The 22,984-nt window shown below is 41.5% G+C and overlaps 1 protein-coding gene across 1 annotated transcript in view; it reads left to right on the forward strand.

The window, feature by feature from the left end:
- Positions 1–5,122: 5,122 nt before the first annotated feature.
- Positions 5,123–22,984, forward strand: part of dnah9l (dynein, axonemal, heavy polypeptide 9 like) — a gene marked incomplete at both ends in the record, with an annotated part of 52,147 nt that continues 34,285 nt past the window's right edge. The window contains 29 exons of the mRNA XM_083990984.1: positions 5,123–5,152; positions 5,964–6,154; positions 7,698–7,893; positions 8,338–8,437; positions 9,218–9,429; positions 9,516–9,749; positions 9,969–10,136; positions 10,669–10,785; positions 11,016–11,153; positions 11,342–11,466; positions 11,901–12,096; positions 12,935–13,039; positions 13,770–13,961; positions 14,262–14,462; positions 15,331–15,666; positions 15,806–15,883; positions 16,222–16,277; positions 16,369–16,489; positions 16,645–16,814; positions 16,954–17,176; positions 17,270–17,386; positions 17,578–17,664; positions 17,807–17,965; positions 19,155–19,238; positions 19,347–19,505; positions 19,779–19,901; positions 20,204–20,326; positions 20,581–20,805; positions 21,825–22,043. Of these exons, the coding sequence (XP_083847110.1) occupies positions 5,123–5,152; positions 5,964–6,154; positions 7,698–7,893; positions 8,338–8,437; positions 9,218–9,429; positions 9,516–9,749; positions 9,969–10,136; positions 10,669–10,785; positions 11,016–11,153; positions 11,342–11,466; positions 11,901–12,096; positions 12,935–13,039; positions 13,770–13,961; positions 14,262–14,462; positions 15,331–15,666; positions 15,806–15,883; positions 16,222–16,277; positions 16,369–16,489; positions 16,645–16,814; positions 16,954–17,176; positions 17,270–17,386; positions 17,578–17,664; positions 17,807–17,965; positions 19,155–19,238; positions 19,347–19,505; positions 19,779–19,901; positions 20,204–20,326; positions 20,581–20,805; positions 21,825–22,043 (4,485 nt within the window). The remainder of the gene's footprint in view (positions 5,153–5,963; positions 6,155–7,697; positions 7,894–8,337; positions 8,438–9,217; positions 9,430–9,515; positions 9,750–9,968; positions 10,137–10,668; positions 10,786–11,015; positions 11,154–11,341; positions 11,467–11,900; positions 12,097–12,934; positions 13,040–13,769; positions 13,962–14,261; positions 14,463–15,330; positions 15,667–15,805; positions 15,884–16,221; positions 16,278–16,368; positions 16,490–16,644; positions 16,815–16,953; positions 17,177–17,269; positions 17,387–17,577; positions 17,665–17,806; positions 17,966–19,154; positions 19,239–19,346; positions 19,506–19,778; positions 19,902–20,203; positions 20,327–20,580; positions 20,806–21,824; positions 22,044–22,984) is intronic.

Consider the following 22,984-nt stretch of genomic DNA (forward strand, 5'->3'; position numbering starts at 1 on the left):
GGAGAGGTCTGATAAGGAGGAGCTTGCTGGTGACACTCTGCCTTTCCTCCAAACTACAAAGAGACCGCCTGCCACTAGTGGCTTGTCCAAATTGTCCCCCTTTTTTTTGACTCATTTCTGGTCGGAGAAAAACACCAAAGACATAAAAACAGAAAAGATGGAAGGACAGGAGAGGTGGCAATTTTGAAGTGAGGCAGATTGGTGTGATGAATGGGCAATTGCAGAGGGTGGTATAGGGATGAAGAGACTGAGAGAGGAGCAGTGAGAGGGGGTTAGAGGAGCTGACAGGGATTAAACTAGGTAACCTTGACGAGACGGGGTCATGTTTCATACAAATTCACTCTTAGGTGGCGCTTACATTTTCACATAAATGAGTTTCTAAAGTAAAATATCAAGCTGCAAATTGAACAACACATTAGCATAGAGATATTTGCCACCAATTTCACAGAGGAGCCAATTGTGCTTTCGCATGTGTGTGTCCAAAAGAGCTGGCAGCCATGCAGAGGTATGAGACAGATGTGAGTGTCGGTCATTACTGTAATCGCTCCATTTACTTCATCTACCCTGGGAGGGATGGCTGGTCAGCACCATCTGGACACACACACACACACACACACACACAAACACACACAGCACATACATGGTAGGGTTTCATGGGAAGCCAGCCAGCAACGGGAGTGAAGCACTGAAATGATCATTATGTGTTTGTGAGACTGTGTGTGTGTGTGTATTTGTAACAGTGTGTGTTCATTTGCCATCTTTGTCACTGTCTCAATTTCTCCCATTCCCTGGTGACATTTGTCTTTTGTACGTTTCTCTTCCCGCTTTTTTTCCCCTCCTCTCGTCTCTATCCTCCTTTTTTATCCGTTTCTCCGTCCCCTGAGTCCACCTGTTTCAGAAATACACGAGTCTGACGTTTTCTCCCCCCAGAGACTACAGGACAAAATGAAAAAAAAAAAAAAAGGCCACGGTGGGTAGAACCAAAGCACAGACTTGTCCAAGACACCGAGTGCCTTAGGACAGTGGTTCCCAACCTTTTTCTTAAGGGACCCATATTTTTACCATTGAAAACCTTGGTGCCCCCCCCCCCCCCCCGATGTAAAATAAAATAAGGATCATCATAACTTCTTTTACATGAAATACTTTATTATATTTCAGTAATTTAATAACAACATGGAACAAACAATCAGGAGAACCTGTGTATGATTACAACATATTTCTTCAGAACTTGTACTTTTAAAAACATAATTGTGTTTTTAAAAGTACAAGTTCTGAAGAATATGTTGTAATTTTATACAGGTCTTTTCCTCATTGTTCCATGCTGTTTTTCAAATTCATTGTGACTGATATTGCCCTGCTGTATATTATGTATTTAATGTTTTAAAACTGTTGATATTCAATGATCTATTGATATAGGCCTATAATTTATTTGTTTATCTATTTAAATACACGAATAAATGTTTAATGTGGCCCTTGAATTTAGTTGATTTTGTCACATATATGAATTAAATGCTTAGCCTACTCATTTATTTAACATTTTAATTACATTAAAATTATTAAACCCCTTAAAATCAAGAGGGCTTCGCGACCCCCCCTGGATCTTTGGCGCCCCCCTTGGGGGGTCCCGCCCCCCAGGTTGGGAACCACTGCCTTAGGAGACGATGGTCATCATGGCGTGCAATGCATTGGGTTGTGTGTGTGTGTGTGTGTTCGTGTGTGAAAAAGATACAGAAGACCTCGAGCTCATCTACATGTAATTTCCTCCCCTGACGGAGGACAAGGGAAAGGGTGATGAGGAGAACAGTAGAAGAGTGGTTGAGGAGAGACACAGAGAGCGAGCCAGGCTGAAGCTTCTGGACTCAAGAGCAGCAGCCTCATCGTCAAGCAACACGTAGTCATGGCAACAGTAAATGGGGGGAGAGAGAGAGAAGTGGAAGTGGAGAAGAAAAGAAATGAGGGAACTGCTTCAGGTTAAAAGTATATTGCTGAGAGATTAAAAAATAGTTTATCCTGTGCTTTGCCACACTGGGTCACAATATTACATCCACTTACAGGTGATATTTCAAAAAGAGTCAAGAGCTCAGAGTTTAAATACCGCCTCGAGGACATGTTTTTCCATTTGCCCTCTTATTCCTCATGTTTACATTACTCAGCAATGACTCTGTTCAGAACTACACTTGAATATTTATCACCAGTAGCCGGCCAAGTCTCTGCTGTTGCTCTTCTGCTCCTTCATCACTCTATTCTCTGTCTCATTTGTATTCTGTAAGCTCACCACCCCTCCTCATTCTCCACCCGGCACACACCCACACCCCCCCCCCCCCCCCCCCCCCCCGTTTGCCTCTCCACTGGCTCCCCCCCTCCTGCTCCTCTTGTCACCCCCTTGTCCTAAGATCTCTTTTTCTGGCCTCCATCCCTCCATCCCCGCAGAACAGAGCTGACATTGGGCATGAGGTCAGAGAGATGGGCAGTCATGCTCCTACTGTCAGCAGGCTCAAATGGGCTTAGATACAGCGCGTGTGGAGAGACACCCAAGGGACACCCGGCCTTCACTAGCCTTGGGCTGCAGACAGCCATACGTACATAAACCCCACGCATTCAATCACACACTTTTGTTGGCTTGTAGTAACGAAAATACACGCATTAACACCAACAAACACTGGAGCTTCTCATATCTTATGAAGGACACTCAATCGAGCTGCATGACACACATACACATATACATAAAATGAATGCGTGAGAGAGCACATAATATGCAAACACACACGCAAAACATACATACGTCCGTTCGCTTATGCAAACAGAGCGAGGCATGGAATTACTGATTTCAGAAAGGACAAATTCCCTTGGAGGACTGCCATGGATTATTGCCGGCCACAGTATTGCCACTGTAGCGAACAATGGAAATATTCACTCTAGATTAATGCTGAACACTTATGTTGAAAATAAAGACATCAACCTCCAAAGGTCATTTACAGCCATTAAGCATTAAAACATCATGTGAACCGATAACTCACTTCCATCGATTGTCGTCATATTTTAAAGTGAACATTTAGTCAAAGGGCAATGACTACAGAAAATACAGTGTCTGCATGAAGAAGGAAATGCTGTATAATGTAATGGGGAACAGTTAAACAGATTTTATACACTGGATAGGAACAGTAGAGATGAGGGAATTTTACAGGCATCAAATCAGGGGGTTTCTGACAAGTCATCCAAAGAGAGGATGCTTTTTTTATACCACTGCACAGTTCTACAGTATATGTGAATCAAGTGTGTGACCATTACGTTGACATTACACTCAAATGTCAGTCATCCTAGAAAAGCTCTGTCCTCTCCAGTCAGTCAGCCCATTTTAAATTGGGGTATGATTACGTCCATGTATTAAGGTTAAAGTCAGAATGTGCAGGATCTTTGAAAGGGTAATCATTGCTGTGGTATTTTAAGTAACACAGTTAGAGAAATGTCCCATTTTTCCATGTTTTTACATAAATGGCATAACATGTGTAATAGGATGTCATGGCTAGGGTCACTTTGGATTACAGTTGTAGGATGCTGTCAAAAAACACTGTACCACACTGCCCCCATGTGGTGATGACGCACACTGCATAGATCACTGAGGATTCATCAATCTGGATGAAAAGCCTTTTTCTTTTCTTATAAAAATTGAAAAGAAAACCAGAACCTAACAGTTTCACTATCTGACACATACAATAACTAGCAATTGCTCAAATTGTTTTTACTATTTGTAACCATATTAGGCTCACACCATATCCCTGGAGACCGCTTGTGTACATGTATATAGGTTAATATCCTTACCTGTCCTGCAGGGGTCACTGTAGAAATGTCTCCTGTGAAGGTTCAGGTTACAGGATAGAGTTGCAGGCAACAGAAATAGCCTGCATCGTGCAGGACAATGAAGTGAGCCCACACTGCATTGTCACGGTGAAACGTTAACTTGTCCGTCACAGCGTGCATCAGTTTTCCAGCTGATATACTGTGGAGCAGAAGAAGAGAGAAGAATCAAAAAACTGGGAAGGTATAAAGTTTGTCAGCATTGCATTTGGTGAAATGTCTGTTTGTAGCTTCTGATCCTGACAAGAAGGACTGAGGTGAGTTTGTTGTTTGTACCTTTTGTCGTACTCAGTGTGAGTCTGTTTTCCCCTACACACTGGGTAAAGCACTTGTGGCCTTTATTTCTGCTTCCCGCCAGCTGAGTCTTCATGGCTGAGTCCACCGGCAGCAGCAGTAACAGTGGTGGTTTGGGCAGTGGAGGCGCTGGAGGAGTCCGTTTACCCCAGGAGCCCTCTCTCAAAGCTGGGGTGATGTTGTCAGACGAGAGGGTGGACTTCCTTCGGGAGCAGGCCTTCTGTGTGCTGCGTGTGAAGACGGATAAGTGGAACCGCTTCATTGGAGCAGAGGAGAGCCAGAAGGTTCTGCTGGATTTCTTGGACCACATCTGGACCAACAGGCTGCTGCTTTTCACTGGACCTGGTGGGACACTGCATGCAGGGGATGCACAGGTAAGAAAAACATACACACCTTGTGATAAAATACACAGACGTAGAAAGTTCAGTCACTTATAAAAGAGCGCCATATTCTCCCCATTATCTAAAGTCAATTTGGTCTGCAAATGCAATTACGATTATAGCCTTGAGTAAATATTTAATAGCGTAGTTAAGTTATTGTTTCCTGTCTGCGCTGTAAATTTTGTATGCTAATATCCCTGTGATTAAAAAAAACACACAATAGAGACAATATCAGTTTGCCAAGAAGGACATTTCATACATAAATAAAAAGTTAAAGTTCAAAAAGAATTCACAATGACATACTGAGAAGTTAATTGAGCAATAAGCAGGCATGAGGGCATATTCTTCAGGTCTTAAAATTTCCTGGGCTTGCCGTCTACACCCTGTCTAACATACACACTTTTTGAAATAAGTCACTACTTATTTCTGGTGCTTTCAATGCCGTTGAAAGCATTCCTACTGTTTTTGCATCTGTGAAGACGTCTCCACCCTGGAAGACCAAGCTGCTGTGCGTGCTGAAGAAGAATGTGAAGAGAATCACACGACAAGGATTCAGACACCAACTCCGGTTGGGAGAGGTGCCTGGATATCCCATGGAGCACCTCCCTGTTGTCATCTCAGAGGTGGGCTCGTGTGTGTGTGTCAGTGTGACCATACAGGGGTCCAAGCCCACACAGCAGTACAGGTGGCATTGTGTATCTATCTATGTGCATGAAGGGCTCGACAAAGTAAGAATGCATTGTCTGTCCACATTGTGTGACTACAGCTTGTGTGACCATACTCAGAGGAGTATGTATATTTAGAAAGTTAAAAACAAGAACCAACACCAAATTACAATGCATTACGGTAACAGCTGTTAATTTATGGAACAAATTGGAGAATGACTTAAAAACATGTAATACCATCATCTTATTTAAAAAAGTACTTAAAAACAGGATGATTAATTTATATAAGTTAGAGTAATGAGTGGTGACACGTGCTATGCTGCTGCTATTTCTGTTCTGTTTTCTGTATGTTTGATTGTCTTCTTTTTTTTTTTTCCTCTTTTCTTTTGAGGAGGAAGGAAGTAGGGGAGGAAGAAGGGAAAGGAGAGGAGAAAGGAAGGGAAAGAAAAGGAAGAAGAAAGGGAAATCGAATCAAGCAGCTTCTCTCTTTTTACTGTTTTGTGATTGCTTATTTCTTTTATTAATAAATAACAAATTGTGCATTTTAAATTTTTATTTTTTATTTTTTAATTAATCAGAGTTGTAACAGGGTAGGCGTAATAAGCTATGCTTCAGCCTATGCCTTTTCGGTCCAAATTTTCTTTTTCTGTTTACTTATTGTTTATTCTGATTGATGTTTTTTCTTTATTTACTTTTTTCTTTCTGGTTTGTAACTTTTCTTTTAATGACATGATTGACTGAAATAAACTAAACTAAACTGCATGCACAGGTGCTGGTGTGTGTGCTGTCCAATGGTCTGAACCATGAGGACTGGCCGCGGGTGGTGTCTGATGACATCCACAGGCACCTGGAGAAGCTGAGGAGCAGGGTGGTGACTCTGAGAGGCCGCGCTGAGGGACGAACCCTGCTGCCCCTGCCGCTGTGTGTGGAGAGGGCACGGCCTCAGGACATTGCACTCAGGTCAGCATCTAGCAGAAAAGTATGGTCACTCACCACCATGTGCGTATGAGTGCTTTTTACTTATGATAGAGAGCAAGTAACAAAGCTAGTAGCTACAGAAGTGTTAGGTTGACAGCTGAATAACTGTTTGGCAATAACAACAATGGCCGCAATAATTGCATATATTTCCATTGCACAGTTCTGCTTCTTGAAGGTAGTGTGCTTTCCCCCCTAGTACTCGAGTGGCCATTATTATATAGCAGAATAGCACTGAAACTGATGCTAATTTTTTTACTTAAAGAGGAAATAAGCAGGATTTTTCCCGTGGCTATGCTACATTTCTACCTTAATTAAAAAGCTCCGGAATAAATGTGATAATTAACTACATGACTTGTGGCTTGTTGTATGAGAATGGAGGCTGTCTGACTTCCACAAACAACCTTGCAACATCGGTGTTTAGCCTACCTGCCCACCGCCCCGACACAAACTGGCTCCATAACCCGCAATCTTTTGTTTATGACAGTTAAAGACTACACAAATATACATATATTCATAACATAACCGAGCCATGTATTGATTTTTCGCGGCTCCTTTGTAAACAAATGCACGGCCAGGCCTAGAGGAAAAGCAACCGGACTTCCTCTTTAAAACGCTTTAGAAACCCCACACAGCCACAGGCCATTTGACTAATATACTCACCGTATCTTTCAGATTGGTTTATTGTTCTTTCATTCAGCCTTAAAGAATAATATTCATGATATAATTATATGTTAAATAACAACCTGGGCTGGCACTGCTCTGGACGTCCGCGCCTGGTCCGCGCCACCTCCACCGGAAATGACAACTGACCAACCACCTTCCTTGTATGACGTAATAAAAAAATGTATGAACAATAATATATTCTATATATAATCTAATTATATATTAATACAAGAAGTGTAAGGAGAAAATGTTTCATTGGTAGTTGAAACGATTCAACTTTAATCTATTTCTCCATATTTCAAAACCTTTCCCCGGACACCATCTTTGTTTACTGTCGTCAGTAGAAATGTCATTCCTCACAACTTGGAAATCTAGCCAAACTTTTTTTTTATTGTGCAGTACGCAGCCTACTTTAATCACAGTTAGCTAAGAAGAGGAATGTCAGACACCTTCAAAACAGCGGTAAGTGTTGTCAGCTGATCCGCAGGCTTTGGAGTCAATCTTGAACATTGAGTTAATTATCAAATTCCACAGGCTCTTGAATGTAACTTAGAGTGTCAATTATGAGCAGTCAAGTATGGTACATTATCTGAGTTGCTACTTAAATACATCTTATTGCAATACACCCATCCTTGTAATAAATTCTGCCTTTGTGAAAAAAAAAAAAAAAAAAAAAGTTTGGCTAGATAGTTGCTCTGTGGCTAGCTCTGTTAGCATCATGAATGCAAAGCCCAGATTTTTTCCTTTAGCATTTATAAACGTGTGCGCGTGTGCCACTCCGCATTCATGATCTTCAGTCCATGCATTTTCCCGTTTCTTCCCACACTGATTGTCCCTCTCTCTCTGTGTGTCTGTCCCTCAGCTCCACTGGCTGGCCACTGGACCGAGGCTTGTTATACTCTATAGAAACTTTGATAGTTCAGTGGTCTGGACAGATATGGAATATCCTGAAGAAAGACTCTGGCATGGTGCTGCTCCGGGGAGACCACCCAGGCCCCAATGTGGAGCTCCAGTTTTGGGCCACTCAGAGAGAAAACCTGCTGGGCATCCAGTCACAAGTATGAGACTTGTTCTAAGCTGACAGGGGTGCAATAGCTTCAAAGTGTGAAATGAAAAATTAATTGGCTGCTCTAAGAACAAAGATGTTTAATGTCACTGATGGACATTAGATAATGTTATTCCTTAAGACTAGACTTTGGGTCCATGGTTTGTTTGAGCGCACTGAATTGGTTAATGTAAGATGTAATGTAAAATTGTATTCTTTTTTTTATTTTCTAACCCTATACAAAGTAAATAACAACAAAAGCAGCAGCACATTTGAAAAAGAAGTACAGCGACACAATACAAATACCCCCAGGCTTATTGAAAAATGTCAGCAGATCCCTTATGTGTTGCATGACACACTAAATACATCATCACAGTAATGGAATATTTATCTTTACACATTAGTACGGGTGATACCTTTAAGATGAAACTATGATGTCCTTTTTTTTTTTTTTAAGATCCAAAGCCCCAAAGTGGACCAGATCATGGAGATCCTGAGAAGAGTTAAGAGCAGTTACTACTCTGCCTTTCAGGATGTCTGCCATAAAGTCAATGAAGGTACATCAGCATTACAAAATAATGCATTTTCTAATTTCTTATGAAGCCATACCTTAAAATTAGATATAAATGATTTATGGGGGTGGGGTTCATTCTCTCTGTCTCAGAGTAAAACACATTTTTATTTAACCTGATAACCACCAATAGGCACCAATAGGTACACCATAAGCATAATATTATGACCACTGACAGGTGAAGTGAATAACACTGAATAACACTTTATCATGGTACCTGTTACTATAGTTGGTGGAATATATTAGGCAGCAAGTGAACATTTTGTTTTAAAAGCAGGAAAAATAGGCAAGCGTAAGGATTTGTAGTGAGTTTGACGAGGACGACTGGGTCAGAGCATCTGAAAAACTGCTGCTTTTGTGGGGTGTTCCCGCTCTGCAGTGGTCAGTATCTTTAAAAAAGTGGTCCAAGGATGGAACAGTGGTGAACCGGCAGCTGGGTCATGGGCGGCCAAGGCTCACTGATACACGTGGGGAGCGAAGGCTGGCCTGTGTGTGGTCTGATCCAACAGACCAGCTGCTGTTGGTCAAATTGCTGAAGAAGTTCCTGCTGGCTCTGATAGAAAGGTGTCAGAATACACAGTGCATCGCAGTTTGTTGCATATTTGGGACCAACACAATATTAGGCAGGTGGTCATAATGTAATGCCTGATGGTTGTGTATATGTATACAGTAACAACACCAGGAAACACTGCATTATATTATATTGCTTCCTCATTATGGCCACTTAAATCTTATACATTAGTTTATCTGTATGTGATATTTATAGCTGTGCTGGAAGCAGAGGACATAGATCTATATCTACGCCCTTTGCGGAAACTGATCAGCAGCTTAGAAGAGAGGAGCTTTCCTCATGTGGACGCCCTGCTGCCTCCACTCTTCCACACACTGTGCCTCATCTGGAGCCGATCCCAGTATTACTGCACACCACAGCGCATGGTTGTCCTCCTGCAGGAGTTCTGTAACCTGATAATTGAAAAGGTAAAGCAATGCTATCTCATGTTTATGTGAAGGAAATGAAGACAAACTGAATAATTTTTCATTCATATGGTTGCGTTTGTCTACAGGCGTTCGCCTACCTTATCCCAGAGGAACTGTTTAAGATGGAGCTTGAGGAAGGAGTGGAGAGAGTCCAGATAACCATCTCAGTCCTTCGCACCTTTAAGCAGTTGTTTCACACTCACCGCCAGCAGATCCCCAAGTACTACAAATACAACGAGGCCATCAAACTGTGGGACTTTCCATCTGCACTTGTATTCAAGCGTTCAGACCGCATCATGGAAAGGCTGCTCATGATCGAGGTGCTTAGGTTTACAGGCGTAGCTCTGTGTTGCTTGCTGGCTGTTAGTAGTAAAGAGAGGGTGTTTGAACGGTTTGTTTTCAACAACATTTTACATGAATGTCAGTTGATATATTTTTGATTTATTGTTGTGAATAGTAAAAGTGCCTCCTCACAGAAAGTGTTTTAAACTACCATCACTACCAGTTTTAGTCATTTAGTTTTCTTCTTTGATCTGTAGGAACTTTTTGCAACAGCGCTGGACTTTCTGAAGCTGGAGAAGATTGAACTGGGTGGATCCAGAGGGAAAGTCCTCAGTGAGATGGTCTCCAACATGAGTGAGGAGTTTCATGACCGCTGGCGTGCCCTCAGAGAGAGCAAATATGACCCCTTAGACTACACTAATGATGTGAGCCTTGGTGACATTGCTGCAGTTGTGTTTGACATCATAGTGTTATTTGATGAATATGCCCCAAAGGGCTCTGATTCACAGCCAGTTTTAAGTGGAATCGACAGACACAGCCAAATAATAAAAAATAACAATTAGATGTTATTTTTCTGCCCAGCAGTAGAGTAATTGAAAAGTAGCAAAGCAAAGTAGTTGCTAAGCAACACACGAGAACCAGTGACAGCAGTCATTATTTGTCAGTGCATCAATATTTAATTTACTAGATATTTTACAGCTATTTTACAACAGCTTCCAGTGTGACTCAGCCAATCTAAACTGGAACTCAATCAGAAATTGATCTCTTTTGTAATACTTTTTTTTGCAAGTGTGTTATTCCAGCTGCTACTGATCAACTGAGCTAAGGGGAACTTGAAGTACACTGGAAATATTATGGGATAACAATTGTCTATAACAAAAATGGATCAAAACTTTGTAATCAGGAAAGGGACTGGAAATAACCACCATTTCCTGTCTAATGGCAATTCTTGTCTAGGATTTTGTGCATCACTACAGGCGCTTTATGGAGCAGAACAGAGATTTCGACCAGAGGCTTGGGACGGTCCTCAATCTGGCTTTCCAGCACTCCAAAAACCTGAAGTCCACTTTTAAGGTATGTCTGTTCATCTGAGCTCCCATTCTTTAAACACACATTGTTCTTTCAGGCCATCAAGGAACATGGAGAACATAACATAACACATATGGAGAACATAGCACCAACATCACGTTGGTCTCAGATGAGAAGCATCTTACCGGGAATTACAACGAATGCAAATATTTTGGGCCTTCTTACTGTGTTTAGATCACAGTACACCGTCTTAAAACTGCTTTTGTCCCATTTAGTTGTTGAAGATTTTCGGCACCTTGCTTGAGAGACCCCGGATCCACCAGCTGTTCTCTCCCAACTACAACATGTTGTTGACGATGTTCAACCAGGAAATAGACCACTGTCAGTTTATACTGGATCAACACAGAGATGGGGTAAGATTTTACAACAGAAATAATTTACATGGCAAAGAAACTTGAATATTTCACGCAGAAAACATAAGATACAGCTATATTCTCAGACTACTCTCAGTTACCACCAATAATGGAAAAGTCTGTAACAGCTTCTTATGGTGGATGCACTTCATACATCTGAACACATGAATCATGTCTTTGTTTTTCAGATACGGTCCGGCTGTGCAGTGCTGGGGAAAAATATGCCGTCAGTGGCTGGAAACCTCAAATGGTCACAGGAGCTCCGAACACGCATCCTGACAAACAGGAGTAACCTTTGCCAGCTGGCCCATATGTATGAACTGACTCATACACACACAGTTTTATCTAGTGTTCTCCAAGATCTAGCAGATGTGTTGTTTAGCTTAATATTCACTGTTCGAAACACAATTAAGATTCCTTAGAGCTCTTTTTTCAAAGTCAACTGTATAATTGAGATTGATCTCAGAAATCCTCATCTGAGGTGTGGTAATGCTTTGGAAAAAAAAAAACTACATCTAAACTTGTCAATTCTTCAAAAGCAACTGATTGCTGAGAAATGTAATGTTTGAGAGATGTTCAGTCAGCTCATAACACTGATATTGCACTCAACTTTTTTATATCAGCATGTAGGTGTTTAAAAACCCTAGCATACAGACTGCAATAATACTGCAATAATAATCCACTTGTCAATAAATACAAGCTAATGTACAAATATGATCCTTCTTTCCCCCCTGCTCTTCCTTCCAGGCCTCTGGGGTGCGCAGAGGCGGACGATGTCCTCCGGAAGTGTGAGCATGTACTGGAGGTTCTGGGTCAGCATGATGAGGAGCTGTTCTCAGAGTGGACCGAGGGCTTGGAGGAAATCTGTGAAACCCACCTGAAGGAACCATTGCTCACACTGGACACTGACACAGGCCTGTTCCAGGTCAACTTCAGTCCTGCTGTAAGCACCAAAAACACCCAGTCACCATTAAATACATTGATAAGAGTTAAAATGTTTAGATGAACAGTTTTTTGTCAGGTGTGGAATTGATGCAGAGATGCAACTACAGTGCTGCTGCTTATACACAAGATAAATTATAATACAGTGAAGTACAATGATTGATTGTACAAACTCCTCTGTAATCAAACTTGTTAAGTTGAGTTTACACCATAGATAATATGCAAACCCATTTAAATATATGTACATGCACTAATTATTATAGGATAATACTGAATTAGGTTGAATTGAATGCACACAAAAATAATTTTAGTAAATCCCACACTAATTCATTTCCCTTTCCCAACATCCTGTTGTTGTGCTTCAAATTACCAAAAGTAGCAACAGTTTTGCATTGAATAAAGAGATGAACTGTTTTTCAGTAGCAGCAATAACCAGAGTGTGAAAAGACCAAAGAAAACCACCAAACATAATCAACATAAAATCAGAGAAACAAGACGAAGCGTTTTCTGAAAAGCACAGCAGCAATGAATATATTTAACCAGTAGTGTCAAAATCAAGCACTCTAACCCAAGGATAAACAACTTACCTCATGCACCGTTCACATTTCATCTGATGTGCCGCATAATGCGTGTGTGCCCTCAGTTCAAACCATGATTGGCCTTTACGCATCTACCACTCAACTATTCATAAGTCTAAATTAGACCTTCACTTTATGGATCTGATTCCGTCTATTCAGATTTATTCCTGCAGAAGTAAAAAGAAACAAAACAACGACCTTAAACTGGATCCATCAAATCATTGATTACATTTTCTCTTCTTCCTCCGCCTCTCTTCCCAGTTGACATCGGTGCTCAGGGAGGTGAAGTATCTGGCTATGTTGAAGAACCAAAACATTCCTAAAGCAGCTCTCCATCTCTACTCCAAACGGGAGAGACTCTATATGGTAGGTCGCACTGGTCGTTGCGACAGCTGATACTGATGCATTAAAGGGATAGTTCACCCAAAATTAAAATTTCACTCGTTATCTACTCACCCTCATGTGGACTAAGGGCTGGGAGAAGTTTCAGAGTCCTCCGTGGCTTCTCTGAGTTACAGGGGGTCTCGGCGTAGCAGTGCATGTCCATATAACGGTTGCAAATGGATACCAACTGTCTTCGTAACAAAAAGACACACCAAAAAACAAGCTCCTCTTCCTGGTTCATCAAATTTGGACGAACCAGGGTCTGTCCTCTTCCCAGTTCGTCCAAATTTGACGAACCAGGACGAACGAACCGCTACAAAACAAGCTTGAAATATAGACTTATTTAATTTTTTTCGGGACAATTTCACATTTCGGGGCTTCAATACAAGATGGACAGTACATACGAGCAGCATGGAGGTATTTGCATGTTTTTTGGTGTGTCTTTTTGTTACGAAGGCAGTTGGTACCCATTTGCAACCGTTATATGGACATGCACTGCTACGCCGAGACCCCCTGTAACTCAGAGAAGCCACGGAGGACTCTGAAACTTCTCCCAGCCCTTAGTCGACATGAGGGTGAGTAGATAATGAGTGAAATTTCAATTTTGGGTGAACTATCCCTTTAACTGTGGAGACGTTCTTTCAAAATAAAAGGTTTGTTGATCTATAAACAATGTCACAAACCACCTGATGCACTCCTTTGCACCATGCAGTACACACAGACACTGACCTTGGTGACCCAATGGTACAACCAGCTCCAAAGTACCATCCTGGCTGTGGAGCTGGGACTGGTGAAAGATGATATGGACAGAACCAAACAACAGCTTGAGCCCGCCCTCCAGGAGCTTACATGGGCTCAGGATGACCTATGGGACTACATGAAGAGCACACGAGACCTGGTTAAAGTACTGAACATTTCTTATTTGAGCTAAATATAATGTTTAAGCGAGTGAGTGATATTCTTTTACTAAAATATCGGCACTATTTAAATCTGATCTCACATACATTTTTAGCTGAATTACAAAAAAGTTTATTAACATTGTCAAAAGCCGTGAGCAGTGTAACATGAAACCTGATATTCTCCTCATGTGCTTCAGGCCAGTTTTCCTCATAGAAAAAAACCCCTATAACAAAAAGCAGCATGCAGCTGTTCACCAAAAGGGTAATCACCGGTGATAATCGGTGCTCTCTTTTGCCATCACCAGAGCATTTCTAGTCGTGTCCGGAAGAGCAAAGCTAATGTGGGAGCCATCCAGGCCCTTATGGGTAAATTCAGCCATCGGGCCTTCATCACCAGAAAGAGTCATGGCTCTGCTCTCCTCATCTTCTCTGACATTGAGGAGAGTGTTTCCAAACAGCATGCTCTCATCGCCAGCACAGGGGAGCAGATACACAAACTTCTGCAGGTATATTCACACGCCTCAGAGAGAAGGACCTGTTCACAACACATAGTATTACTGTATGTTAAAGGTACAGTATGTAAGAAATCTAAAGCAACTGGCCGTAAAATCCTCCTAATATGTCACAGAGACTCAGGAATAATGTTCATATAACATGATGAACTCAACCAACAACAATAGTACATCCAGAGTATTCGCATTAAAAATCTTTTTTTGCAGACTGCAAATCATGTTTATGTTTTGAATTTACAGTACGTGTTTACATGTTGCGCCACCTAGCCCTCTCTCCCAGTCACGGCGGCGTCAGTGGCGTTTCAGCCTCCGGTCTGGTCCACTGAGCTGCCGCTACAGCTGGGAGAAAAAATGAGATCGCTGTGTTTTGAATTTGACTGCAGTAACCGTTTTTGGCCACATTCTTACATATTGCACCTTTAACATTAGGGCTGGGACGATATGCTTTTCTCCCTATTCGATTCTTCTACGATTTTTTGGATGGCGATTCGATTTAAATTGCGATTCTACGATATTGCCGATTCTCTCGATTTTTAGTCTTTAGCATTTTTAACATTTATCTGCACACAAATACTGTAGGAGCCTATAAATTAACATACTCCATTATAAAGTGAACTTAAACCCTTTTCAAAGCCTGTACTCTCTGTATGTAAAAGAGGCTAACAAATACACATTGCACAATATTTAAAAAATTTCAAAAAAAATATCAAAAAAAAAATCGATTTTTGAAAAAAAAAATTGATTTAAAAATCGTCAAAAAAGATATCGCAATATCTATGTGAATCGATTTTTTCTCCCACCCCTATTTAACATCCTCCTTAACTCCCAGTGACGCATCTCTCACCCTCCCACTGTGCTGCAGGACAACCAGTCTCTGCTCGGGGTGACAGACCTGAGCAGCAGCGAGTGGAAGGCCTACACAGACTATGTGGATCGGATCATCTTGGCAGGCTTCTCCAGTGCGGTGCGATGCTCTCTGCAGTACCTCATGGACAACACGGACGCAGCCCAGCGTATCACTCCACTGTTTGAGGTCCAGCTGGTGCTCAACAACAGTGAGATGACCTTTGACCCCTCATTCGACTACGGCCGCGGTGGTAACTTCTACGATATCGTGGATAAGATGGTGGCCAACATCACAAACATGGCGTCCTTCATTCCCAGAGTGGCAAAACATAAACAGCTGGAAAACTATCAGGTGTAGTACAGATTAGATGTTAGGCTCATACATGAAGTGCATGCATGCTGTGTACACATACAGATATATATTTTCCTGCTGACACCGACGCTGCCATTTCACACTATGTTGTCTGCTTGATTGTCTGCTATCTTGCCAGTGTGACATAAATAAAATGGAGGATTTGTCAGCGATGTGCCATGTGATCCGCTCCCGGGCACGTTCAACCATCGCAAAGGTGAGTGTTTGATTTCTGTCCACACATAAAGACCCATTTATTATCCTTTTTTGAATTCAAGATCTCTTTATTGGCATTTTCTCATTATAACAAATGTGCGGTGCTGGATAGCCATTACAGACACATGAGATGGGTTATGGGTACATATCAGCCACACCATGCACAGATGAGATGTATAAAAATACATAAAGAATAAAAAAAAATTGAACAATGTACAAAATAATCCCTCCCATGTCATTGCCAGATTACTAGTCATAGCATAAGATCACTGTTAAACCAAAAGCACCCGTTTATTATTCTAACAGGCTTTGAAATTGAAAGACTGTGTTGATTTTCAGGTCAGGGAGTACCAAGGATCGTTTGCCAGCTACCGCTACCTCTGGACCGATGACAGGTCAGTGGTGGTCACTGTCATAATAATGCAGAGATAGAGAGATCGAATCTGGAGAGAAAATCAAAGAAGGTTTTCCTCTAACGTTTCACAGGTCTGAATTCATGAGGCAGTTTCTGCTTTACGGCCACGTGTTAAGCACAGAAGAAGCCGAGCTGTATGCCGACTATGAACTGAAGAAGAACCCACCCACACTGGATAACTTCAAAGAGCAGGTGCTGCTTCACTATTCCTGCATTTAACCACAGTTTAGTGGGTTTTTTTTTTTTTTTTTTTTTTACAGATGTGGTCGATTCCAACTTCAGTTTCTGCTCCTTTCCTCTTTGGCCGCTTTCTCTGAGTTGTCATATAATTCATTCAATCATTCCAGATTAACCTGTTTGAGTCTCTGTACGTACGAGTGAGCAAGCTGGAGGACAGGAGGGTGTTTTATGGCTGGCTGCAGCTCGACATCAGACCCTTCAAACACACACTGATGAATGTCATAAAGAAGTGGAGCTGGATGTTCAAGGAGCACCTGCTGAATCATGTGAACCAGAGGTGGGAAACAAGATGTCTGCAAACGCACTTGCGATCACTCTAAATTGGCCCTCAGCTATAGAAAATGATCTGAAAAATATTTTAAAATTGCTCTCCGCTTTTAAAGCTCACATCATCCTCCTTCCTCTTTATCCCACAGTGTGAGGGAATTATCGTCTTTTGTCCAAGACACAGCGCACGGCCTCTCTAAAAAGGTGACAGATGGTGACTACGCAGGTCTCGTGGACATCATGGGACACCTCATGGCCATACGAGACAGACAGATCAGCGGCGAGCAGCACTTCAAGCCTCTCAAATCTACCGCCGACCTCCTAAAGACCTACGGACAGCAGCTGCCTGAGAGCGTCTACACACAGCTGGAAGTGTGTGCCTTTGCCACAGATACACACAGACATTTCCATGGATACTCGCATTTGATCTGTACTTTTCTCACTTTAATTGCATTCTTCACACAGGAGCTGCCAGAGAAGTGGAAAAGCCTCAGGAAAATTGCCTTTACAGTCAAACATGAAGTGGCGCCTCTACAGTCAAATGAAGTTTCAGTTATACGTAGGAAGTGTGTCCGGTTCGAGGTGAGGCCGTGTGTGAGCAGGGTAGGATGTCAGTGTGGCAGCCGCCTGACAAAGAGCTCAATATCTGACATATAAACCGTATCACTTTCTGTCCTGCATTATATATGACTGACACCTCACCCCCCAGTGTGGACAGTCATAGCTGGAGAGCTGGAGAAACTCACATGTCCTGTTTTTCCTCAATATTTAAGGTGAAACAGCATGAATTCAGAGAACAGTTTCGTACCGAGTCCATCTTCAAGATCAGTGTGGAGGAGCCATATAGATTTATTGATAAGGTGAGATGCGAAGTGAATATGATTACCTTTTCAGAAATAAAAGACCATGCATTACACTAGGTGATTAAATAGAATAGTTTCCGTCCGGTCAGTTTTCAGGGAAATTATAATGTGCAGCATTTTAAATTGTCCTTGTCTCCAGTCTAATCGAGTGGTAGCAGTGATGGAGGCAGAAATGAAGAAGCTGCAGGACACGGCTGATCTATTTGAGGTCAGCTTCCCAGACTACAAGCAGCTGCGTCAGTGTCGCTCTGACATCATACTGGTCAAAGCAGTGTGGGACATGGTCATCTTTGTCCAGGTACACAATAATCATCATAATTACAATAGGTTGGCATTTTGATTTCTGAGCTATGGTTGAGCTCCAATAGACATACAATTAACACAGGAGATCATGGTGAGGCGCAGCCTTTGACTGCTCAGTGTTCCGATGTCCTTTTATTCTGTAAAGGTCATTAGAGAATCACAGATTAAATATTTCCATTCTCATTGGAACATTAAAAATTTGGTCGCAATTAAGACGCCACTTTGGATGGCTCACCCTCCCTTTGGCATCCCCGATTTGCAACAATCATTTGTTTATCCCAGCAAAGACTGATCCAAGATTCTCTGTCTTAGAAAACAAGGGACTTCGTAGTCTGGGCGACTTATACATCAATGGTATTTTTGCAAGTTTTAATCAATTAATTTCTAGCTTTAATCTTAATAAATCAGATTTTTTCCGGTACTTTCAAATGCGTCACTTTGCGAAGACGCACACAACTTCATTTCCACAGATACCGACTCCCAACGGAATGGACTTGGCTCTTAAAGCCAAGGCCCTGCTAAAGGGCCACATCTCCTACTTTCTTTCTCCTACTAAAAAAGCTTTTCTCTAAGACATCCCAGCATGACAAATCTACTTTGAGGTTTAAGGAGCAAGCAACCATTGATACTACCTCATAATGACGAGCACTAGCACTTTATTTTTGTACTTTTAATTTAATATTTTCTGTGTTGTTATTTGTGGTTTTTCTCTTTATATGTGATCATACCTTCTTTCTTTTCTTGTTGTTTCCTATATATTTTTATTGTGTCGGTATTTCTTTTCAATTAAATACTCTTATTTATTCTTTTATTTATTTAAATATCATTTCTGTTTTTTTTATTTAATTTTATTTTTTATTTTAATTAATTAATTAATTAATTAATTAATTTTTTCCTTCTCCTTGAATTAATTTATCAATTTATATTTTATTTTTGAGAGAGTGTGTGGGTCACCCTACCTAAATATGACATACTTATCTTTAAAATTACCAGGGTGGACGGGGTGGGGTGGGTGGGTGGGGGAATTGTTCATTTATGTTCATTTATGTTCTTGAATGTAAAAAAAAAAAAGGAAAAGAAATAATACTATTTGTATGTACCTATGTATTTCATGCCTGACAATTGATAAATACAAGTTATAAAAAAAATATATATATATATTTCCATTCTCATCCCCATGCCAGACCAGTATAGAGGACTGGACCAAGACTATATGGAAGGAGATCAACGTCGAGCAGATGGACATGGAGCTCAGACGATTTGCCAAAGTATGGCACTCGTCCACTAACAGACAGAAATGATCTCACATTTTTCCTGGGGTAAATAAAAAGTGTTAAATCCTTCCATAATTAATGACTATATCCCTCATATTGAAGGAGATGAAGATGCTGGATAAGGAGGTGCGGGTGTGGGACGTCTACATGGGCCTGGAGTCGACTGTGAAGAACCTTTTGACCTCTCTGAGGGCGGTCAACGAGCTGCAAAACTCCGCCGTTAGAGAGAGACACTGGCAACAGCTTATGAACACCACCGGGGTATGAGACTATCTCTGCTGCCTCTCGGCATCGAGCAGCATCTGATTCAATAACGTTTCTCCATTGATCAGGTTCTGCACTGTGCATTCTATTGAGTTTCGCTCTGTTCTTCTTTAATCTAGTCTTCATGTACTGTACCTTCATCCAGCTATCCCACAGACTCCTCCAGCCCTTTAATGACCAGCACAGTTCAGTGAACCCAATTATCCTGATCTGAAATCTAATCACACTCATGGTTGCCTTGTGTGTTTTTGTTTTTTTTTTGGCCCTCAGGTCAGGTTTGTAATGGGAGAGGGCACCACCCTGGGGGACCTCCTGGAATTACACCTTCACCGTGTGGAGGATGAGGTCAAGAACATAGTGGACAAGGCTGTGAAAGAAATGGCCATAGAGAAGGTGGGAAGAGACAGTATATATGTTATATTGAATGTGCTGTAGTTACTCATTTAATAGTTTAAACTCATTGAGAAAGATCACCTCACGTGGATGCACATTTGAGAAACAGTTTCTTATCTTAATGAAAAAGAAATGAACCTTCACCAACTGTCACAACAATGTTGAGCATGGTCTCTACTTTTAAAGACAACAAATAAGATCCATCTTTACAGTGGCTTTATTTTTCACTGCTGCTATTTTTTTTTAACAATTCTTCAGAATTCACATTTTAAAAGGAAACGTTTTCTCCCGTTGTTGTGTAGGTTTTGGCTGAAATAACCCACACATGGAGTTTTATGTCCTTGTCGTACGAGACTCATACCAGCACAGGAACCCCTCTCCTCAAAGCGGATGAGAATCTGATAGAGACACTGGAGGACAATCAGGTGAGGGTGTAACAATATAATATACTACTATGATTTCCTTGCAGTAGTTCAATGTGTATAGTGTGATAGTTATTTGATATTGTGACAGTTTTGGTCACACAAACGCACTGACATGAAAGAGGTAGCCAATCAAAACCCAAACAATAAAGACAGCAAAAAGGACATGCAGAATGTGTCTCAATTTATGTATAATAGAGCACCAGGCAGGTTTCTTACAGACCTCTGTGTTAAGCACCTGTTTTATTCGTCTTCAGGTGCAGCTGCAGAACATCCTGATGAGCAAGTATGTGGAGTATTTCCAGGCAGAGGTGAGCGGGTGGCAGAAGAGGCTGATGGTGGCCGACCTGGTCATCTCCTCCTGGATGTCTGTCCAGAGGACCTGGGCCCACCTCAACAGCATCTTCACCAACAGCCACGACATCCGCTGCCAGCTGGCCAATGACGCAGAGCGCTTCCAGGGAATACACACCGACTTCCAGGTAACACATCCACATGGTCCAGCAAGGGCCTCCATCGACTGTATTAGCAGCGCACCCACCTCATTCCACCTTAAAGGACAATTCCAGGCGATTTCAACTCGGGGGTGTATTTTCCTATCATTTTAGGTCTAAAAGAAGATTTTCAGTTTAATTGCTCCTGTTTTGCGGTAGTTGCATCTGTCCCCGCATCGCCACGGCAGCAATGAATGGGAGTGGATGTAAGTTCCGCTGTTTAGGCTGTTTACATCCCTCAAAGCCGCAATTTTTTTCCACAGACAACGTCAGATGGCGACTCAAACATGCACCGAGAAGTTTATTTACTTCAAGCAAGCCGACATGTTTGTAAAACTAGATCTAATTCAAAGTCTCCCAGAGTCTCGCGCGAGCCCGAAGTTGCCGTGCGCGGTGTGTTCAGGTGCAGTGGGGAAAGCTCCCGTTTGTGTCATAAACACAGGAATATCAACTCTTGACTTGCTTCAAGTAAAAAAAACTTCTCGGCGCATGTTTGAGTCGCCACCTGACGCTGTCTGTGGAAAAAAATGTACACTTGAAGCAAGTAAAGAGTTGATATTCCTGTGTTTATGACACAAACGCTAGCTCCGACTGCGCCTGAATACACCGCGCACTGCAACTTCGGGCTCGCGCGAGACTCCGGGAGACTTTGAATTAGATCTAGTTTTACAAACATGCCGGCTTGCTTGAAGTAAATAAACTTCTCGGTGCATGTTTGAGTCGCCATCTGACGCTGTCTGTGGGAAAAAAATGCGGCTTTGAGGGATGGAAACAGCCTAAACAGCAGAACTTACATCCACTCCCATTCATTGCTGCCGTGGCGATGCGGGGACAGACGCAACTACCGCAAAACAGGAGACATTAAACTGAAAATCTTCAGATTCCTTCTTTTAGACCTAAAATGATATGAAAATACACCCCCGAGTTGAAATCGCCTGGAATTGTCCTTTAATATTGTCCTTTCTTTGTGCCCCTACTTTTTTTTTAAATTGCTTCTGGTGCCGTAGAGCTTGATGACTGAGGTGGTGAAGAACAATAATGTGGTTGAGGTAACCAACCATCCAGGCTTCCTGGAGAACCTGGAGGCTTTGCAGCAGAGGCTGTCTGTGTGTGAGAAAGCCCTGGCCGAGTACCTGGAGACCAAGAGGCTCACATTCCCCAGATTTTACTTTGTCTCTGCCTCAGACCTGCTGGAGATTGTCTCCAAGGGAACACAACCCAAACAGGTGAGAAATCACACATTTATTATGTTTTCTGAAAGAGACATAGACATAGCCAGAGTCATCAGTTCGATATTTTCTTCAGACTATGCCCTGGTGGAGTGAAGAACATCGATCCTTGTTGTTTTAATTTTCTTTTCATTGTTTTAGATTCCTGTCAGAAGATTATTGTTAACATTTCTTTTTTGTCATTTACTTTTTATTAGTTTTGATTTTACATGTAAACAAACAAACAATCAACATGAAGACCTATAAATTTGTACAAAAGTATCAAGGGGAAAGTAAAAGCATACATAAGGGGACTGGTAAACACCTCCAGTCCAGAAATCGAGAAAGAGAAAAAAAAGAAAAAGAAAAAAAGTAAATACATAAAGAATATTCTGATAGTCCAGTCTGAGATTACCTGAAGTCCGGTCTTATGGTAGAGACATATGTAATCCATTTTTGCCAATTATCAATAAATACCTCTTTTTGTGTTCTTAAATTAAAAGTAATTCTTTCCATTACATAGATACTGTACACAATATCAATCCATTCATCTAGGTGCCTCCCTCTTCAGCCATTCATTCGTTATTGATTTCTTACAAGCCACCAGTAATATTCTCACTCAGCAAGTATTTATCTTTGTTCCTCCATTCCAGTTCCTCTAGATCCATCAAATATAACAAATTAAAGCAAAAAGTTATTTTTGTTGAAAACACAGTCTCAAGAATTTGATGTACTCGCAACCAAAATGGGGTCACAACAGGGCAACACCAGAATATATGATAGTGATTCACCTCTTTGCTTCCACAACATCTCCAACATTCTGTCTGGTTGGAATATGATCTCTTTTGATATGGAGTGCTGCAGAAATAGCGGATGCCATTTTTCCATGTATATTCTCTCCAGAGTGGAGAATTTGTTGTTTTCCATTGTTGTTTAAAAATTTCCTTCCAGTTTTCCTG

Source organism: Trachurus trachurus (assembly GCF_905171665.1).
Source record: "Trachurus trachurus genome assembly, chromosome: 17".
Taxonomy (NCBI): Eukaryota; Metazoa; Chordata; class Actinopteri; order Carangiformes; family Carangidae; genus Trachurus; species Trachurus trachurus.